Source organism: Anser brachyrhynchus (genome assembly GCF_964034855.1).
Source record: "Anser brachyrhynchus genome assembly, chromosome: 27".
Taxonomy (NCBI): domain Eukaryota; kingdom Metazoa; phylum Chordata; class Aves; order Anseriformes; family Anatidae; genus Anser; species Anser brachyrhynchus.
The window spans coordinates 6,759,503-6,778,826 of NC_137720.1; the positions used below are offsets into that span (position 1 = coordinate 6,759,503).

The following is a 19,324-nucleotide window of genomic DNA, read 5'->3' on the forward strand; positions in this document are numbered from 1 at the left end:
TTCATGCCACCTTTCACATCTCATACTTTAAGACATCCTGTTTTTCACGCTTGCTTAAGCACCACGCCGGTTAACCACACAATGACTGAATCCGGCAGCCAGAAGCACCACAGCCCTCAGGGGAGCTGACACAGAAAGGAACAAATCAAGGAGGAGGGCAGGAGGAGATGTACCAAGGGCTGCTAAACCCACGGCCTGTCTCTGAGCATCCCCAAACAGAGGCTGCTTCCTCCTGGCTTTAAATCTCCTGCTGCTGCTGGCTCTGGCTGGGAACTGGTTTTGGTCCCACACAGAACAGCCACTGGGAGACAATTTGGGAACAGTTGCCCTGAAGTTGGTACAAAGTGATTTTGCTCATCAGCTTGGCTCACCACCACCACCACCACCCAGCTCACCAGCAGCCCTGGTGCTGACAGCAAACCAAGAGAGCGAAGAAAGGCAAAACCACACAAAACCAAAAAAGCTGAACACTGCTTTTCAAGGATCCTGCACAACTGCAGAAGCCAAAGCTATCAGGCAAGGCGAGGGCAGAGCTCAGACCCCACTGGAGAGCCCTGTGCCGCTCCATGCAGACAGGGAGGCCAGCAGGGTCAGGCAATGATTTGTAAAACTCAAGACTTCAAAGTTCTCCTTCATTGCTGAGTTCCCCTGGTCCAATCCTGCTGCTCTGCTCCCAGCCCTGACTGTCAGTTTGGAGCCTTGTACAGGGTCTGCCAGGGTTTCAGTGTCAAGAATGGGATTTGCAAAAACACCCAGCACTTGGGATAAAAGCCTGAGAGACTGCAGGAGCCCTCGCATTCCCAGCTCAGCAGTGAAGTAAAATAAAATCCTCCTTGCAGGGGCCCTTGGGTTGTGGGATGCAACACAGCAGAGTTTGCATCTGCAATTCAACTCGTGCTGGCACCATCTCTGATAATTGATGTAGGGGACCCCTCTGGCGATTTGGGTCCTGAACCAGACCCAGCCTTTCCCACACTTTCCTGGCTCACTTCACCCATCCTAAATCTCAGCCAGGGTTTCAGCTGTGCCATGGCTCTACTTGCTTTATGGCATCCAGCTGTTTACCCCAAAGCAGGAAAGTGCCCTCTTGTTTTTTAAATTGAATCTGTGAATACCAGAGGCAGGTGATTTAAAAGCAAAAGGAACCCGAAAAGTCTCCAGGTCTTCACTGTTCCAGGAAGCCCGCTTCCCACCAGTCTCTAATTGCTTGCAGATTGCCCAAGTGTGGAAGTGAGACTGCTTCCAGCTGCTGCAGATTAAATGCAGCTTGTAAAATCATAATTTATTTTTCCATTCCCCTCTCACTCTTCGATATTTTTAAGACAACTGGTAACCTAAAAAAGCTCTTACATTGCGTGGCCAAACTTGCTTTTGGGTGCAGCCCAAAGATGTGGTAGAAAGCCAAGGTCAATGTTTTCATATGAGCTTCAAGCCTCATTTGTTGAGATCCCTGTCTGCGATTAGGATGAGTGGTTCAGTGCCTCCACTTGCATTGGCTTTGCCAAAACATCCCCAGTGACATCTCTTTGTGTGACATTTAAAATCAAAATTTCAAGTCTTTGCCTGGAGTGACTTCATTCTAAAAAGAGACCACCACTCTTCAGAAGGCTAGTGAGGATGCTGGAAATATTCAGATTTTACTCCAAGATTTTGTTTCTCCAGCACAGTGAATTTTATTCCTGAGAACCACAGTAAATTTCAGATTATTTCATCATGAAAAATGAGTCGTGAGTTTGTCCAGGGAATGTATCTCAAACCTCATCTTTGCCCCACTCTTTGTAACCTGAATGTCTCCCCTCTGCTCCATCTAATTTTCAAACCCCCTTGTTACACATGCAGAACACCGACCCCATGCTCCAAGGTATGTTTTAGCTATTTTATTGAACTTTGTGTATGAAATAACAGTTTTAAGTTCTAATGAAAAACATTAAAAAAATAAATTCAACATCAGGTAAAAAAATCACGCAACCAAAAAAAATCACTCGTGTTTACTGGTAACTGAACACAAGACCCATGGCGCAGTGGAGGTCACCAGGACAATGGGATGCATTGGCTTGTTTTAGCATCAGACCAGTGTCAACAGAACAAGTTGAAACAAGTGAAACACAGCTCACTGGCCAAACCAAAATAAAAAAGAAATCAGAGCAACAAGACTGCACTTTACGTCTCCAGTCAAAAATTGCATTGTTTCTGTGGCACCTGATTACTCAGGATTTAGCCTCCTTGCAGAGAAGGCTGCTTGGTTTTTCAGTCTGATGCACTGAATTTCACAAGGCAATATTTCACTGTTCAAATATATCCACATGTGTTCCTGCTGAAACAGTCACGGAGACCTTTCAGTACCACCCAAATCACGCACAGCCCAGTGACGTGCACAGACAAGGGAAAGCAAAGTCAGAATTATATCCAGCCATCTCAGTCCCAGGAAGAAACCATGAAAATAAATGGAATAGTAAATGATGGGAAATTAATAAATGAGGACCTCCTCCTGTGTTGGAGTCAGGCTGCAGCAGCCCTCTCCTGCAATGTTTTTGGGACCTCCTTGAAAGGTGCTAAATTCAGCCATGGGAATACTCCACCCTCAACAATAAAGGTAACTTTCTTCCTAACACGTCATCTTAGGTGCACACAGATTAAGTTTTTAGGCACTGCTTTACTGGCACTGCAAGTCCTGAATAACTTGAATGGCCAAGTCCCCCTCCCCGTACACTAATGGCAGCAAGAGGGGCATGGCAGCAAACAACATTTTGCTCTAAAACCACCCCATTTCGAGCACTGGTCGCAATTTCCTGGCACTGCTACTTCTCTTAATATAATTCAATATGCACGTCCAGATATTTCAATGACTTTCCTGATGCTGGGTACGGTGTTCTTCTCCAAAATCGCCCTCAGAAATTGCAGGATCCATCTGAAACAGTGTCAGTGGCCTGGCTTCAGAGTTGTCAGAGAAAAGGGGTATGGAAAACAACTGATGGGGACAGCAGCATCTCAGGCCGTTTCTTTTGAAGATGCACTGATGATGTCATCTTGGAGAGGGCAGAAAAGTGTGAAAAAGAAAGGCAATTTACCTGTATCAGAGGCTGGCAGACAAAAACATCAGGATTACAGCGCTTTGCAATTTAAAGGGGCCACTATGTGGCTTTAATCTCAGCTCAAGGGATAACCTTCTAGAGGAGTCTGTGTAACAGAAAGAAAAGCAATAGAGTGGGGAGCACACTGTCTCCCAGAGCTTTTGGGGAGGGAAAAACCATCCCATGAATTCCTTAATTTTAAAAGATTTCAGTAGTGGTAGCAGCACTTGAACATCTGTTTCAGAGAACATCCATGTGTGTAATTACAGCCATCTGCACACAAAGGCTTGATTTTTGGGGGTTCTCACCAGCACCTGTGGAGAGAGGCTGGAGGCCAGGCAAGTACTGCAGGAATCCTGACTTTTTCCCCAAATCTTGGGGAGCAAGCAGAGCAACCTGACAGCACTGCGTGCATCATTTCTGAAAGCCCTCTCCAGCCATGCTGCTGAGCCCCATTCTATGCACTGTGTCCCTGAGCGTTCATGAGCACCCTTGTAGCAGTTGAGACACCTTGTGAAATCTTTTGCTTTCTAATTTTGCCTGTTTCTTACAACATCCCTTGGCTCGTGTGCATGAACATCATCCTAGTGGCTTTATGCAACCCTACAGCCTTGAGTACCACCCTGTCCCCTTGGGAGTTTGGTAGAGCCCTCCAGTGCCCTCCCAGTGCTGCTTAGAGCATCCTAGTGGCCTTCCTTGCAAATCTTCCAGGTTGGGCCCCACAGCAAAGCTCTTGTTCACTTTAATAACAGCCTAAAATCAAAAGGGAGAAGGGATGGTGGGCAGCATTTGCTGCAGACAGCAGGAGGAATGTATAGGTGTTCAGTGTCTCAAGAGCACATACAATGCATGAGTTCTCATCATCTGAACATAGCTTTGAAGGGCTATGAATAAAGATGAGCAGCCTGCAGTAGGATGATTATGGGAATAAATACACGCTATTTTTTTGGATTTTTTCTTGCTGTCAGCCATCATTAAATCACTCTTTTTTATATATTTTTTTAATTGACTGGATATATATATATTTTTTGTCTTCCCTTGCCAAAGTCAGACCTCTCTCTCCCGCCCCCCCTCCCCCCAAATGGCATTTCAACATGGCTCTCCTGACATGATGGTTATCTTTAAAACACACAAGACTATATTCAGAGTCGTGGCAACACAGATAATATACTGGACCAACAGTTGAAGACTATAAAACTCCCAGTTATTTTGATAAAGCACATTAACAACTAGCTGGTTCAGCAACCAAGCAAAAGAAATCCAACAGCATGGAGCACACGTTTACCAAACGGTGGTTTCGTTGCCAGAGCCACTATGTACAATATCAAGAACAGGCTGAAATTTGGCAAATTTCCATCACTTTGAGATGTCCGTTGGGCAGGGTTGGGGCTGCATGGAAGAAGCAGAGTGGCCAGAACCCGTGGGGCATCTCTGCTTTAGGAGCTCTGGCTCAAACCTGACCCGTCAAGGGGCTCTGCTCTTCCGTCGCTTTGTTCTTCAAAGCACACATTTCAAACCGTAACAGGGAGACGCTTTAACACAGTGGCTATTGAAACTGGACAAGGTATTACACGCACACAAATATGCCGTAAAAAAACTCTCTGTAACACCAGTGAAAAATAAAAATAACTTTTGTACTGATACATTCTATCCCCCCTTTTAAGGGCTACTATTTCATGTTCCAAAAGAAACTAAATTTAACACCTTTGGGACAAGGACTTCCCAAGAGCCGGGGCTGTGATGCAGTCCAGAAAATCAACTTTCCTCCTGCCAGTGTTTGACCTCGCCTGGTGCTGGTGCCCCGCAGGTGACACAGACAACCTGCTGAGGGATGCTGGATCTAACCTGCCATGAGCACTTGGGGCTATTTGCAGCCCAAACCCACCAGCATGGCAGAAAGGTGCTTGCACCTCAAGATATTTTCAGATTTGCCAAAGTTTTTGTTCAATCTCGTTTGCAGCCTCAGGAGCAGGCTGCAAAAGCCTTCTGCTGCAGAGGAAACCACAAACAAATTTTTTTTGCAGCTATTTAGCAGTTTGGGATGTGACATCATCCCATAGAGTCCAGGCCCATCTCCCCCGAGCCTGCTGGCAGCTCCGTCCTCTGCAGTGGGGAAGAGAGCACTGCTAGGTTGTTTGGGGCTCACAGTGAAGGAAGCGGGCTCATCCCCCAGACACTGGACACATGTTTGTGGTCCAAGCATTAATTTTGGTACAGGGGAACTGCAGCACAGACCAGCCTGGGGAGAGGACACAGTTCCCCTTTACAGGGCACGAGGATGGATGCCCGGGATACCTGGGAAATTGGGTTTTTATCTGTGCCGAGTTAAATTACAGTTAGCCATGAGGTGACAATCCCTGCGAGCCCATCCTCAGAGCAGCCATGCTGTGGTTATCACCAGATCCTCAGGGATTTGCTGGCAGAGCAATGTATGGGGCGGAGGGGCTGCCTCTCCCAGCCCCCTTGGGCTGGCCTTCAGGCAGGACATGGCCAACGGTGAGGCTAATGAGAGCCACTGCTCCAATTAGCTTTAATTTGAGCTTTTCTGCCAGACGGATTTCGCACCTCAGAGAGCTACGCTGCCACAGTTCCCTGGCACCCCCAGCTCATCTCGTGGGCTCAGGGACCTGCTCCTGGGCTTCTGGCAGCAACCTCGGCCCTCGGCCCACCTCCCTCTGCCCCCATTGCTGCTGAAGCCACCGTGGAGCCTGGTACCAGCAGCACCGCACCCACACCGGCGCTTCCCAATGCATCCACAGCTACAGGGTTCCTACCACACTGGAAATAAATGCAACCAAACCCAAGAAACCCTGTCCCACTAAGGGCCAGATGAACTCTGGCTCTTAGTTCCGGAAGGTGACCGATGTAGCTTTGACTAACACTGCTGTTTTTTCACTTTTTTTCTTTGCTCACCATCCCAGCCCATTTTCCCTGTCCTGCACCTGTGCAGAGCTTCAGTGACTTTTGTTTTGGGAACCCAGAGCATTGCTTCTGTGGCTCCACCACCACCATGGGTGCAGGGGCCATGACAGGAGGAGGAATTAAAGCCCAAAAATGAGCTGTGGTTTGTTGTTGCTATTGTTTTGTTTTGTTTTTAAATTAATGAATAAACATGACCTCACCAAAGTCAACACGTCCCTTTGAGAACCACATCAACTCCCCGCAGTGGAGGGAATTTCTCAATTCTAATTTTGGTTGAAGTTTGCATGCAGGGCTTAGCCAGAAATGAGGACGACGTCTGCTGCTGAAGGACAGACAAGTCCAGAGCCTTCCCAGTCCCAGAGGACAGCTCAGAAGCCCACTTGGGCTTCGTTTGTCTTCAAAGCTCTGCTGCAAGAAGACGTGGTGCAGACAGACGGTTGCTTTGCCATGGGTGTTCCCCTGAGCTTTCCTCCTTCAGAGCCTTTCTTCCAGGTAGATGTTTATTTTTAAAAGCATCCTCACTTGGGCTGTGACTCAGAGCATCCCACACATCTCCCGTGGATATTTCCCGTCCATGCCCAGGGTCTTGTTTGAAATGTGGGTGAACAGCTCAGCTCCCAGCACGTTGGCGGATGCAGCCCAGGAAAGCCAGGTTTTGCTGTCACCCTCCATGACGGAGCAGGAACCTTGAAGCTGCCTCTGGGCATGAACACGAAGCAAGCATGGACTCAAGAGTCTACTTCACACATGCTCCCATTTGGGCTCCCATTGCCTCCCCTTGTGTATCTTCTGCTTCAGAATGAGCCAGTTCTTTTCACCTGGGCCAGCCCTGATGAGTGACTTGCTTTTGCAGCAGCTACAAGAATCTCTTTATCATCCCTGGAGAGGTATTGTAGTGCAGGTGCAGAGGTTCTTGTGCCCAGCTCAATCCCACCACCATTAGTTTCACACAGAAATCCAACATCCTGCAAGTATTGCCTTGCTTCTGCAACGGAGCATGCACTGGGCATGTTTTCGCCTCAAAGCTGGGGTGGCAGCAGCGTGCAGATGGAGCTGGGGAGGTGGATGAAGCGAGAGCCAGAAGCAAGAGAGAGAGCATCTACCCCTTTGCTGCTTGCATTGTGTCTCTGCAGACCATTTATCCTTTTGAACCAGGCTGATGCTTACCCATACTGTCCTAGGAAATGCACCGAGGTTATGAACCGTCCAGTTTTGACAGCTTCACAGTGGACAGCCACAGGGGAAGCCAGCAGAGCGAAAAAACACCAGTGTGCAAAATAAACCAGTGGTGGGCAGAGCAGTGATGCATTTCCCTTTTATTATAGTATTAGGAATAAAATACTATAATATTCACTTGGGACCAAAGTACTGTGTAGGGGCAGAGACAGGTACACAAGCTCTCATGAAATGAAGTAGGGCATGACAACTCAGGATTGGGTTTTTCAGCTATTCCAGCCTTGGAAAACTGTCTTTCCTTCTTTTTTTCACAGAGTTTCTGAAAGCAAGGCACAACTCGTGGACTGTCTGACATGATTTTCCTCAATGTCGGTAGAGATGGGACTTTCCTGGTGCATTATGAGGACTTAAAGTAAATCACAGCTTTGGTGTGGCACATTCGTACTTATAAAGAGTGTATACAGGCAAGTCAGAAAAATAGTACTGAACTTATTCACTTCCCACTGCTGAAAAAAGCCTGTGTCATTGGAAAGGGAACACTGTGAGCAACTGAGTTTTCCCCATTTCCCTCCCACCCCAAGCAAAATATTTGGACTGCTTATTAGCAGCTCTGCTTAACATTTCCTTTCTGGTTACTTAATCTTTCAATTTTTTTTTATTTTTTTTTTAATGAAATAATGTCCAAATGATTTCCACCTCCCCTCTGCCTTTTTTCTGGCTTTGTTCAGTTTCGTCATATTGCACATGATCTGAAAATAATCTTCCAGCTGAAAAGATGATCCCTGGTACATAATGCACTTGGGTTAGAAGACACAGATAACATAGCAAATGTTTAACGTGTTGGGGTGCAGGAGGACGGACCTTCCATCAGTCGAGGCTGGGATGTGTGTGATTTCCTTTGAGGTGTTCTGTTCTTCAACACAGTCCTGAAGCTCTTAAATTCGAAGCTTCTGTTATCTGTTGGGCAGATCAAACAACAGTTTTTATGCACAGCCTGGCTTTGAAAACAAGCAACACATTGTTATTTTTTCAAGGCAAAGTGGAATAGATCTTGCACATTAGTCCCCTCGGACAACTTCATATCCTCATTCCTCACAAATGAAAAGTGAAAATTTGCTAATTAAAATTGCTTAACGGACTAAATGCAACACAGTCTAAAGAGAGCTAAAGCTAGAAAAAGATTCATTAAACATATTTCAATTATTAACTCTTATCTCACATTAATGACAAGTTCCAAATCCAATCCAGAATAATTAGCATTGAAGTGGGTTTTCCTTATCACTTTTTTATCTTAATCAAGCTGGGTTTGTAAAGACTTGATATGATTTACATGGTATTAAGCAACTGGTTGAGCTCATAAATCTGGTGCAGATTTGCTGAGATCAGCAAAGGGGATGCAAGAGCAGGGGCTGATCTCGCTCCCAAACTACAGGCTGAGCCCTCCGAGATCCAACCTGACATAAAAACTTTATTCCACTGCTTGCATTACTCTCATCTTCCGAAAATTTGTCCTCTGCTTTCAGTCCATAGCCCAGCAATGGGAGCATCGCTCTGCCCGCCCATGGATGGGACACAGCCCCATCTTTAGAGGGTGTTGCAGGTTCACAGGCATTACACACCGAATGGGTCCTGAATTCTACCTCCTCCATGGTGATTTTTCAAGTGGGAATTAGTAAAGTTTCCTATAGAGAGGTTCATTAACTATATTAAAACCAGCGTGTGGTGTGCACTAATAAGATGAGCACTACCACCAAATCAGATTACATGAGCCGGGTGCTTCGTTAGCAGCTGGTGATGAGACAGCCATGGGAAGGATCTGCGTTAACGGGTCAGAGCCGGGTGCTAACGAACGCAGACCCAGCGGTCCCAGCTCAGCCACCAAGCCCTTCCCCAAAAGGAGCCTGCTTTCCCCCAGGGGAGAGGCAGGCTGGAGATAGGCAAGGCAGGACAGGATCCATGCCAGACGTGCTCGGTGGATGCTGTGGGCGATGAGAGCAGGGAGAGGAAAGAGGGAGGTGGGATTTCCCACAGGAAGCAAATATGCCTTGCAAAGCAGCACGGTATTTGGGGAAATATGCTCGCAGCAGGGCTTAGAGCTCCTTGTAAGGGTCTCAGGGCAGGCAGCTGCCCAAGCACCCACTTATCCTGCTGGGCCAGAAAGGCAAGTCATGTGGTGAACATGAACTGGGGTTTGGGCTTTAACGGGGGGGGGGTTACAGCCCACCCCCACCTGCCAGCAGGGAGGCACTCCTGCTTTCCTGAGGATCTGTGGTAACACCGCTGGGATCCCCCAGCATGGCTGGAGGGTTACACAAATACAACCCGAACGAAGCCTTACTCTGAGTGCTCAGCCAGAATGGCCGCAGCCTGGGAGACGCCCTTCATCTGACTGAAGAGGGATGGCAGAGCGTGAGCTCTGCACACCCAGTACTCGGTGCACGAGGGCACGCTCCAGGCACGTGCTCAGCCCCAGGGGCTACAGCACAGCAAAGCTTGCTGAGGCAGGAGCCGTCTCACCAGGCACTTCCCGAGTGCTGAGACAGACACCTCGGCACGTAGTGAGCTGAACCGGGACAGAGAGCAAGGGACACAAATGCAAGCAGAGCCCGGCTTTCTTGACCCAGCCCAATCCAACACTTTTGGGTACCCCGCCGTCTTTCCAGGATGTATCCCTGCCCTTGTAGACAGAAACCCCGAATCCTCAGCCTAAGAATAATGTTATTTCACCAAATTCAGCTAGAAGAGTAGTGGGAGTGAGAAGTCAGGAGCATTCAATAGATGGTGGTGCTCTGATTCCTGAAGGGGTGCAGATGTATTCCCAGCATACAGGGGTGATGAAATCCTCCCCACTCCAACAGAAACAGAGGATATTAAACAGCAGCCACGGAAACTAGCTGTTTTTCAAAAGGTGAAGCCAAATAACTTGTTTCCAAGAGGTTGGAGCTGGTGAAGCAGCTCGCAAGATTGCGTGCATTGAGTATTTCTTGAGTCCTGGACCTGGGGGAAGTCCAGGACTGGAAAATAGCTCCTGTTGGGCCAACTTTTTAAGGGATAAACAAAGTGACCTGCAAAAGGATGGATTTTTCTGTCTTTCTCTGATCCCAAATAACACACTGGAATGGCTGAGGCTTTGAATACAGAATTAAAATGCAGGATGTAATTGATAACAATTAATGCAGGTTTGGGGAAAACAGATCTAATCACATTAACTTGATAGCTCTTCTTACTGAGCTCCAAGAATGGCTGATAAAGGTAAGTGCTATCATAATATTTTCCTGTAAGGGAGCTGCATGACATCTTGGTTAAGAAAATGGAGCAATAAAGCCAATTTGCAGGACACTTCACAAAGCAGCTGAACCCAAGCTGCAATAACTTTTCGCTTCTCCTTGTGTATGCTTTGCTTTCCCAGATCAGCACATTTTTTAGCCAGAATGAGAGAGACATTGCTGAAAGGTTTGGTCACGTTGAGACAGTCCCAGGCGATGAACAACCAAGTCTGAATTTACAGCACACAGGTTCATGTTTAACCCAAAGTCCTGGGTTACGCATTTTTGTCCTGCTGTGACAGCCCAAGGTCCAAATCATTACTGAGTTGTGAAATGGATGCAGAGACCAGCAAGGAGGGAGAAGAGAATTTTGACTACAAATGCACAGAGATCTTGGGAGAAATGGAGCATAAGGATGGAAATGCAAGTGCAAAGATGTGGAGCGAAGAAACCAAAGGAAATGGGAAGGGGAGCAATAGTGCAGAGCTGGTGTCCCTGGGAAGCACGGTGAAAAACTGGGCTTTGCTCCAGATGGGGGAAATCACCTCAGTTTATGAGTTTTGGGGGGTCTGCATAGCCTGTAACCTTCAAGTAAGCTGAAAACCATGAAGTCTTTGGGTGATTTCTTACTTCTTGCTCTAAAACTGCCTTTTCCTTCCACGTCACATTTCACTGCTGCATTTCCAAACATTAAGCAAAGTCACTCAGTGTCATTTTACAGGTAAGGGAAACTGAAGCCAGAGGACTTGACCTGCCCAAAAAAAACACCCAGCAGGCCAGGAGCAAACACAGCCCAGGCCTCGCTCATACTCCAGGTCTGCACCACAGTGAAGCCTTTTTTCATGGACCAGCTGCAAAACAGCACAGCATCAACAGCCACACTGCAGTGTACTAAGCTCATTTTTTTCTACCGCCTAGCCAGACAGCAAATACACCTCTTTAGAAATGCAAAAATGCTTTGCAAAGTGCACGTTCATCCTTTCTGTGCTCCATTACAGCCTTTGGGTGCTCATGAGAGCAAAATCCTGAACAAAGGTGCTGCTACAGGAGCCCTGCTCTCCCCCTTGGAGCTGAGCCCTCAGTGCTGCCGCAGCTGATCAAACCATGACACAACGCAAAAGGATTTTCCATATCTATCCGCTATGGAAGAAGCAAGCAGAACAGCTGGTGCTGGTCAGCATCAAAATAAAGCCAAATGCACTCTGCTTCCTTGACAGCCAGAGCAGAGATAGCCAGTGGCTGATGTAGTTGTGTGAGCCGCACATCCGAATCAAGTCTTCCCACACAGTATGTGTAAAGATGCTAAAAATGAAGCGCAACAAATGCAACAGACATGACAAAGCATAGCTGTACTCAGAAAAGCATCTGAATTACAAGTCGCAAGGAAATGAATCATTACCGAACAAACCCAGCAGCACATGCTGCCGTTCGCATCGCCTATCCAGGGGTCTTTGCATTTGCCAGCTTGTCTGGGCAAAGATTATTCCTGTTATGAGCAGGTGAAGAGCAGCTATCAGGAAGTATTTTAGCAGCTCCCAACCACAGTGACAAGCTGAACGAGATAGGAGACAGGTTTTAATTTACTGGATCATGTCCTGCTTCATAAGAAGGGGAAAACTGATGGTGCCCTGCAGGGACATTCATGCATGAAGGTTTCCCTGTCCTGCCGCAGAGCATCCTCAGCACTGAATAGTCAGGCTCTGTGAGTAACGAGACACGGATGGATTCCTGAAACTTGTGAGGTGCAAAAAGCAGTGCCTTGTTTGTGGAGGGAAAAGTAAGCAGGGGGTTCACAAGGGATTTTCTCAGAGCATTTTTGGATGAGTTTTGCCAGCAGCAGGGATAACATGGCTCCATCTGAAAGAGCAGCATGGGACCCCGCACCCACCCTTTTTCCATATGGCGGATGGTTCTCATGAGCAAAAAATATGATTTGCTTTCTCCCAGTGACAAACAGCAGGAGCACAGCAGCCCTGATGCCTTCCAAGCACAGAGCAGCAAACACGCGTCCTGTTAGGCGGGATGAATATCGCATTGACGGAGGCGCCATTACTCATTTTCCTGCTCAGGAAGCCAAATGCAGAAGTAAAAGGTCTCGATTGTGTCCAGGGCTTGGTCACAGCAGAATCAGGAGTGTACAGCGTAGGAGCTGGCCGCAGTGGGGCCATTGCTGGTGCTGCTCTGCAGTGCTCTCCCAGGAGCAAATGTGCCCCACACCATGCAACGGCTCTGCTGTTCATCAGAGCTCCACACCAGTCCTCTTTGTGCCCTAAGAAAGCCCTAAATCACCACTCCTACAAAATATTCTAACACTCCCCTCCCACCCCCCACCCCCGATGAAGGAGCAGTTCCCTGCACCAGGGAACATCCGTGCCCAGGAAAACCCTCTTTGCCTGCGCCCACCTGATTGCCTTGGCACAAGGACGCAGGTGCGTACCACAGACTGAACATTCCTTCCCAGTACACGCAGTGCACGAGATTGAAGGGTAGAATGCTTCGTGGTTAAATCCTATATGTCTGTTTTCATTTTCAGGTTTGCAGCCTGCCCAGAGATCACTTGTTAAAGCACTGAAATAGGGAAGAAGGCAGTGCCTTGCATCAGGCTGGGATGGGAGCCTCCATGTGCTCTTACACAGATATGCATATTTTAAAAGCTTGGCAGAAAGAGGGCTCCAAACTACACAATTAAACAGATTTCATGCAGAATGCTATCCACAAGCACAAACTGCCACAAGAGACCTTGCCCTGCTCTGCCAGGAGAGATCCCTTGGCAGCGGACGAGCTCCTGATGGCTCCTTTCCTTCTGCTGGGGAAGCTGCTGGTCTGCCCTTCATCTCCACTGAACAGCCCATAAACTGGTGATTGCAAAGAAATAACAGTTTCTTTTGTCCCTTTTGTCAAGTAATGGAGCAGCAACCATCGTCTGGAAAGAAACGGGGCCCTCCTGGAGCAAAGAGATATCCCCCGGACCTCCTATGTGTCCACACCTGGGCGGGACAGATCCTGTCCTCTCTCCACTAGTACCTGGAGAGCATCTATTGGGCTGGAGAGCAACAGAACCTTTTTAGAAGAATGCAGGCCTGAAAACACACCAAAAAAGGGTAAATAAGCAGGAGAAAAAAGTAAGAACTTCAAAGTACCAAGCAGAGGGGCCAGGCAAGGGGTTGCTGCATGTCCCTCGTGTCCCCCTGCACCAAAGGCAATGCTGACCCTGTTCCAGGGTGGCATTCAGGACCAAAAAGCATCTGGGGAGGCAGGGACCCTAAATGTCAGCCAGGAGCCCTGGGCAATGACTTTTCTCCACTCAAGGCAGCGAGCTGTGCCATCCAAGCCCTGTGTCTTGCCTTGGGCATGCTCGGTGTCCAGACAAATTAGTTCCTTCACAGCCTGCGAAGACTGGGGCTCACTGTTGGCTCCCAGGTCGTGGTTAAAACAGTCCTAAAACTGAAGAGGAGGCACATGGCAAGACAGCACAGGAAGCCCAATAACCAGCTGGCTGTGAAGGGAGCAGTCTCACAGCACTCCTTCCAGTTCCTGCCAGGACACGCTCAGCAGCCGCTTTCAGAGGAGCGTCAGACCATGCAACAGCACGAAGTGTTTCTCTCACCGTACGGTACCCAGCGAGACACTGACAGCACAGAGGGAAGGAGCAGACAGAAATGGGGCAGAGTATAGCAGGGATATCCCTGTTTTTCTGCTTGCTACTACATCTCCAATTTCTGTGCATACCTTAAAGATGGAGCAGCAGTGCTTTGATGTTTTTCAGCAATGCCATTCCGTGCTTTAACAACTACAGCGGATGAAGTGGCTTCCTTACCATCTCCCTGATATAGCATCTCTAACTGACAGTAAAATCTGTTTTAAGCTATTCTGCCCCCACAAAATAAGGCGGGGATTAGACAGGAAAGCAAACGAACAACCAGCAAAGTTTCTGCTTATTTTAGATGGCATTGAAACTGAAAATTGTACGTTGCCAGTTCCAGGCAAACGTGGTTTCTGTGCAGCTGCCACAGCGAAAATGCAGAAGCAAAACTCCTCGGTGAGCTTTCCCAAGGGGGAGTGCTTCCACTGCTTTTAAATTCAAATCCTCCTTTTAGGAACAGGCATGTGGAAAGGCTTTAATAACACTAAAAGTGAGAGCTTATAGCAAGAAACGACATCTCAGCCTGCCAGCAGCCTGGGGAAAAGGTGCTTGGGGGTATTCCAGAAAGCCTCGTGTTCATCAGTGCTCCCTAGGAAGCTGTCGGGATGAAGGATGCCAGGACTGTCACCTCCCGCAATGCTGTGGAGCATCCCCCTCATAAAGATGGTTTGAGCAGATCCTCAGCTGGGGAAAACTACCACAGTTCCAATAAAGCTGTCACGTACCATTAGCTAAGAAGCTGCTTTGATGTTTTCCTTGGTTATTAACGTTTTATTAACTGGTGAGGACACTGGGGCTAAGGAAGAGTGTTATATGTTACAAACTGTCCTGACCCTTTTAACGTCTGGGTTTTTAAAGTCCCAGCTAAACTCCAATATCGATGTGGCCAGTCTCTCTCAGAACAAATCCCCCTTTCCGTACCTTAGGAAAATGCATGACTTGCACAGGCTAGGGTCAAATTGTTCTTTATTGGAGGAGGAATTTGCTGGCATTCCTGTGCACTTCACCGCCTGCAAGGAGTCTCTTTGCTCTCAGCCCCAAAGCCAGTGGAATAGAGCACAGCTGGGGACCAGGTGCTCAAAGCCACTCCTGGCCCTGTGCCCTGCCAGCCCCATAAGCTTGCTTCCACCACAGGGACCAGCCTGAAACACCAAAATTCTGCAAATAACTCCTGTTTGTGCAGAATTGAAGAAACGCCACTTCACAAAAGCAGCACAGCTTTCCTTCAGCGCCTGCCTGCCTAGAACTCACTGTGCAGCACTAAAAAGCAAAGTGGAAAGCAAATATAATCAGAGGAGCCATAGGATGGTATTCCATTTACCTGACATGCACAAAAATGCATGAAGGCAACAGGGGGAGCTGGAAAACAAAACCAAGCAGTGGAAAACATGAGGTTTGTTCCCAAAAGCAATGTTACCTTACAATGCAAAAAACCTCTACCCCGTTCAAAGCTCACCTGATCCCATCAGATGTCCTGTGGCCCCTGGTGTGCACGGAATGAAGAAGGAGGCACGCTTTCCCTGGTGGGGTTTGGGTTACTTTTCAATCCTGCTCTTAATAGATCTGCATTTGTCCCCCTTGTTTCCAAAGGCTGCCACGCTTTCCCAGCTGAGCTTTCCCGCTGGCTGCTCGGGGCCATTCTTGCCCTTGGAGGATGCTCTGGGGGAGCCTCGGGGTTTCATGTGGCGTGGGGCAAGCGCGGTTCTTTCTTGGTGGTGCAGCGCCGCTGCTGCTATGTCCAAGCGGCTGCTAGTGTCTGCAGGACGAGGCTCGGCTCCCAGATTTCACCGCCAAGGTGTGAACTCCTCTGGGAGGAAGAGGGGAGTTTTGGGGTGTGCTTATTGCCTACAGGTGGGTGTTTGGTTCATGGGAACACGGTGCAGAAGGGGGTGCAGCAACCGGATGGGGATGCAGGGACGGGTGCCCTGCGAGGTGCAGAGACTCTGTCCTGCGGGATGGCAGGGCTGGAACCATCTGGAAGGGTTTTTGCAGGAACGACGACGACCAAGGGGGATGGGAGAAAGGATGCCATGACAACCTTTTGGGGTTTCCCAGGAAACTAGGGTCGCCATGGCAACTGCATCACTCCAGTCCAAATTAGTGACTTCCGTTGGAAGGCGTGTTCGCCACTCTAATCTTCTTGTGATAAGCAGCTCTATCTCTCCCAAATGCATTGCAAAAAGGTGGAAATATCCCTTTTTGTCCAGCTTGGTGGGTCTGAGGCTGCACGGCCACAGCAAGGAGCCCATCACAGAGCTGGCATCTCCCGGTCCTCGCCGGCATCGCTCCCCGCACACCATAACCATTCAATTTTGCCTTTTGCCTCCCCCCAGAGCACACAGACCCACTGCACGGCCACAAATTTTATGCTGGATGGAATAATGCCATTGTGCTGCAGGGGAAGGGAATTAAGAATAGAAAATTATTTTTTTTGTTTTGTTTTGTTTTGTTTTTTTGTATTTAAGTCAGAACTGATTGCACTTGGTCTCTGACCAGATTAGAATTTCATAAATGATCTAGTGGGGGAGAAAAGGGAATCTGTGATGTGCCCGTAATGGCACACCACATGTTTCAATATTAAGCACCATTTAACAATGTGGTAACAGAGACTCTGCAAAATTAAATGGTTGTTTCCTCCCAGCCCCCTTACAGTGTGCTCTGCAACATGTTTTCCTCGTCTCCCCACCCAATCCAGGGCTGCTAATCCAACAAGTGAGCTTATGTGATGGAAGGGAAATCGGCTCCACGCTGCCTGTAGGGAAGGGGGGAAAAATCAGGAGCAAAGCAAGATGTCCCCAAAAGCAAGAAAACAAAAGCAGCCCTGCAACACGTTGCAGAACAAACACCTGCTTCAGCGGTGAGAGTGTTTTGTCTTCCTCTTCCACCTCTTTAACTGTTAGCTGTCCTCTTTTCTTCAGAGAAATTTAAATCCCTTTAAGATCTTTAGAAAGGAAAGATCTAAAAAAATAAACGTATAAAAACAAGGGCATACACAGACTGACGATGGTGCATGTTCCACACAACACCAAGTACACAGTCACTTTGCATTTATTATTTTTTACCACATCCTCAGGTTTTGCTGCTGTTTTGTTTTTAAACATCCGTAAAGATCTTTTTGATATTCACACAGTTGGGATTGTTTGTGGTTGTGCAGTTCCCTGTCTTAAAGGCAGCCTGTTTGAATGCACTGTGGTTGATTCCCCCCTCCTCTATCACCATGTACTCGGACTTGCTGAGGGTGGAATTGCTGCGCGCCTTCCTCATCTCCTCGGTAGACGAGAGGTGCTGGCAGCTCCCGACATGCATGTACTGGGCTTGCTCCTCGCCTTCCGTCTCCCGGTGGTAGAAATAGTTGAAGTTGGAGACTATCACGGGCACGGGCAGAGCGATGGTTAGCACCCCCGCGATGGCACACAGAGACCCCACAATCTTGCCCCCAATGGTGATGGGGTGCATGTCCCCGTAGCCCACTGTGGTCATGGTCACCACCGCCCACCAGAAGGCATCAGGGATGCTACTGAAACCTGAACTGGGGTCATCAGCTTCGGCGAAGTAGACAGCACTGGAGAAGAGGATGACGCCGATGAAGAGGAAGAAGATGAGCAAGCCCAGCTCCCTCATGCTGGCTTTGAGGGTCTGCCCCAGGATCTGCAGCCCCTTGGAGTGCCGGGAGAGCTTGAAGATGCGGAAGACCCTGACCAGACGGATGACTCGGAGGATGGCCAGGGACATGGCTTGCTGGCCATTGCCTTGCCTCTCTGCCAGCTCAGTGCCCAGCGTGATGAAGTAGGGGATAATGGCCACAATGTCAATGATGTTCATGATGTTCTTGGAGAAGGTGGCCTTGCTGGGGCAGGCAAAGAAGCGGACCAGCAGCTCAAAGGAGAACCAGATGATGCACAAAGTCTCCACCACGAAGAAAGGGTCAGTGAAGGATGACACCATGGAAGTGGCTGAGGACGAGGAGTTGGTGAAGACATCAGGTGGGAGAGGGCCCCCGCCTGTCCCGAAGGGGCCCCCAGTTCCCTCATAGTCGTGGTCATCCCTGAATTCAGGCAGGGTCTCCAAACAGAAGATGACGATGGAGATAAGGATGACCAGGACAGAGACGATGGCAATGCCTCGGGCTGGCCCAGAGCTCTCGGGATATTCAAAGAGCAGCCACACCTGGCGCTGAAACTCCTTGTCTGGGAGCGGCCGCTGCTCCTCCCGAATGAAACCTTCATCCTCCCGGAACTTCTCCATGGCCTCCTCCCCCAGCTGGTAGAAGCGAATCTCCTCAGAGAAGATATCGATGGGGACGTTGACGGGCCGCCGGATGCGCCCACCTGACTGGTAGTAATAGAGGATGGCGTCGAAGCTGGGCCGGTTGCGGTCAAAAAAATACTCGTTGCGGAGGGGGTCGAAGTAGCGCATCCTCTTGCGGGGGTCTCCCAGCAGCGTCTCAGGGAACTGCGCCAGCGTCTTGAGCTGGGTCTCGAACCGCAGCCCGGAGATGTTGATCACCACCCGCTCGCAGCACTCGTGCTCCCCGCTGCCCGCGGGGTGCCCGGTGGGGCCGGCGGCCGGGGGCGGAGGGTGGTCGTAGCGGTCCCCCCCCAGCAAAGGGTGCGGATGCTGCGGCTCCTCCAGCAGGGGGTCTCCGCCGCCGCCCCCCCCCCCCCACGGTCATGCTGCCTTCCTCCGCCTCCTCGCCCTCTTCCTCCTCGTGGGGCCGGGGGGCGGCGGGCGGCGGCTGCTCGGTGTAGCCCAGGTTGTGGTGGCTGCTGCTCGGCGGCCGGCCGGCGGAAGAGGCAGCCGGAGAGTGCAGCAAGCTCCGGCGCTCGTCCATAAAGGTATGGGGCGGAAGGGGAAAGGGGGGGCGGGAGGGAGAGGCGGCGGTCGGAGCCTCTTCTTCCTCCTCCTCCTCCTCCTCCTCCTCCTCCTCCTCCTCCAGGCAGAGGCAGCAGCAGCCGCCCCGCTCCTCCGGCGGCCGCCGCGGCTCTGAGCAGCCGAGGCTGCTCTCAAAAAATCCGCCCCCAGCCCCGGCACCGCCTCGCTCAGCCGCCAGAGCACCCCCGGCCCTGCCCCGCAGACCCCCCCCGCCGCGCTGCCCCCCCGGCCCGGGGAGCCCCTCGGGCACGGCTCGGGCACGGCCCGGAGGGGGTCGGCGCCGTGGCCGGGGGGCGCCGCGGGGCTGGGGGCGGGCGCGGAGCTGGCGCGGGCCGGGGGCGCGCAGGGCAGAGGGGGGGGGGGAGGAGGGGTGC

At 49.8% G+C, this 19,324-nt stretch overlaps 1 protein-coding gene across 1 annotated transcript; it reads right to left on the reverse strand.

Annotated features, from left to right (window-relative positions):
• Positions 1 to 96: 96 nt before the first annotated feature.
• Positions 97 to 19,144, reverse strand: LOC308183134 (potassium voltage-gated channel subfamily A member 3-like). The gene is given in 3 exon segments (XM_080568764.1): positions 97 to 8,126; positions 15,535 to 18,740; positions 18,742 to 19,144. Coding segments are annotated over 2 exon segments (1,737 nt in total). The 5' UTR covers positions 18,910 to 19,144; the 3' UTR covers positions 97 to 8,126; positions 15,535 to 17,171.
• Positions 19,145 to 19,324: the final 180 nt, after the last annotated feature.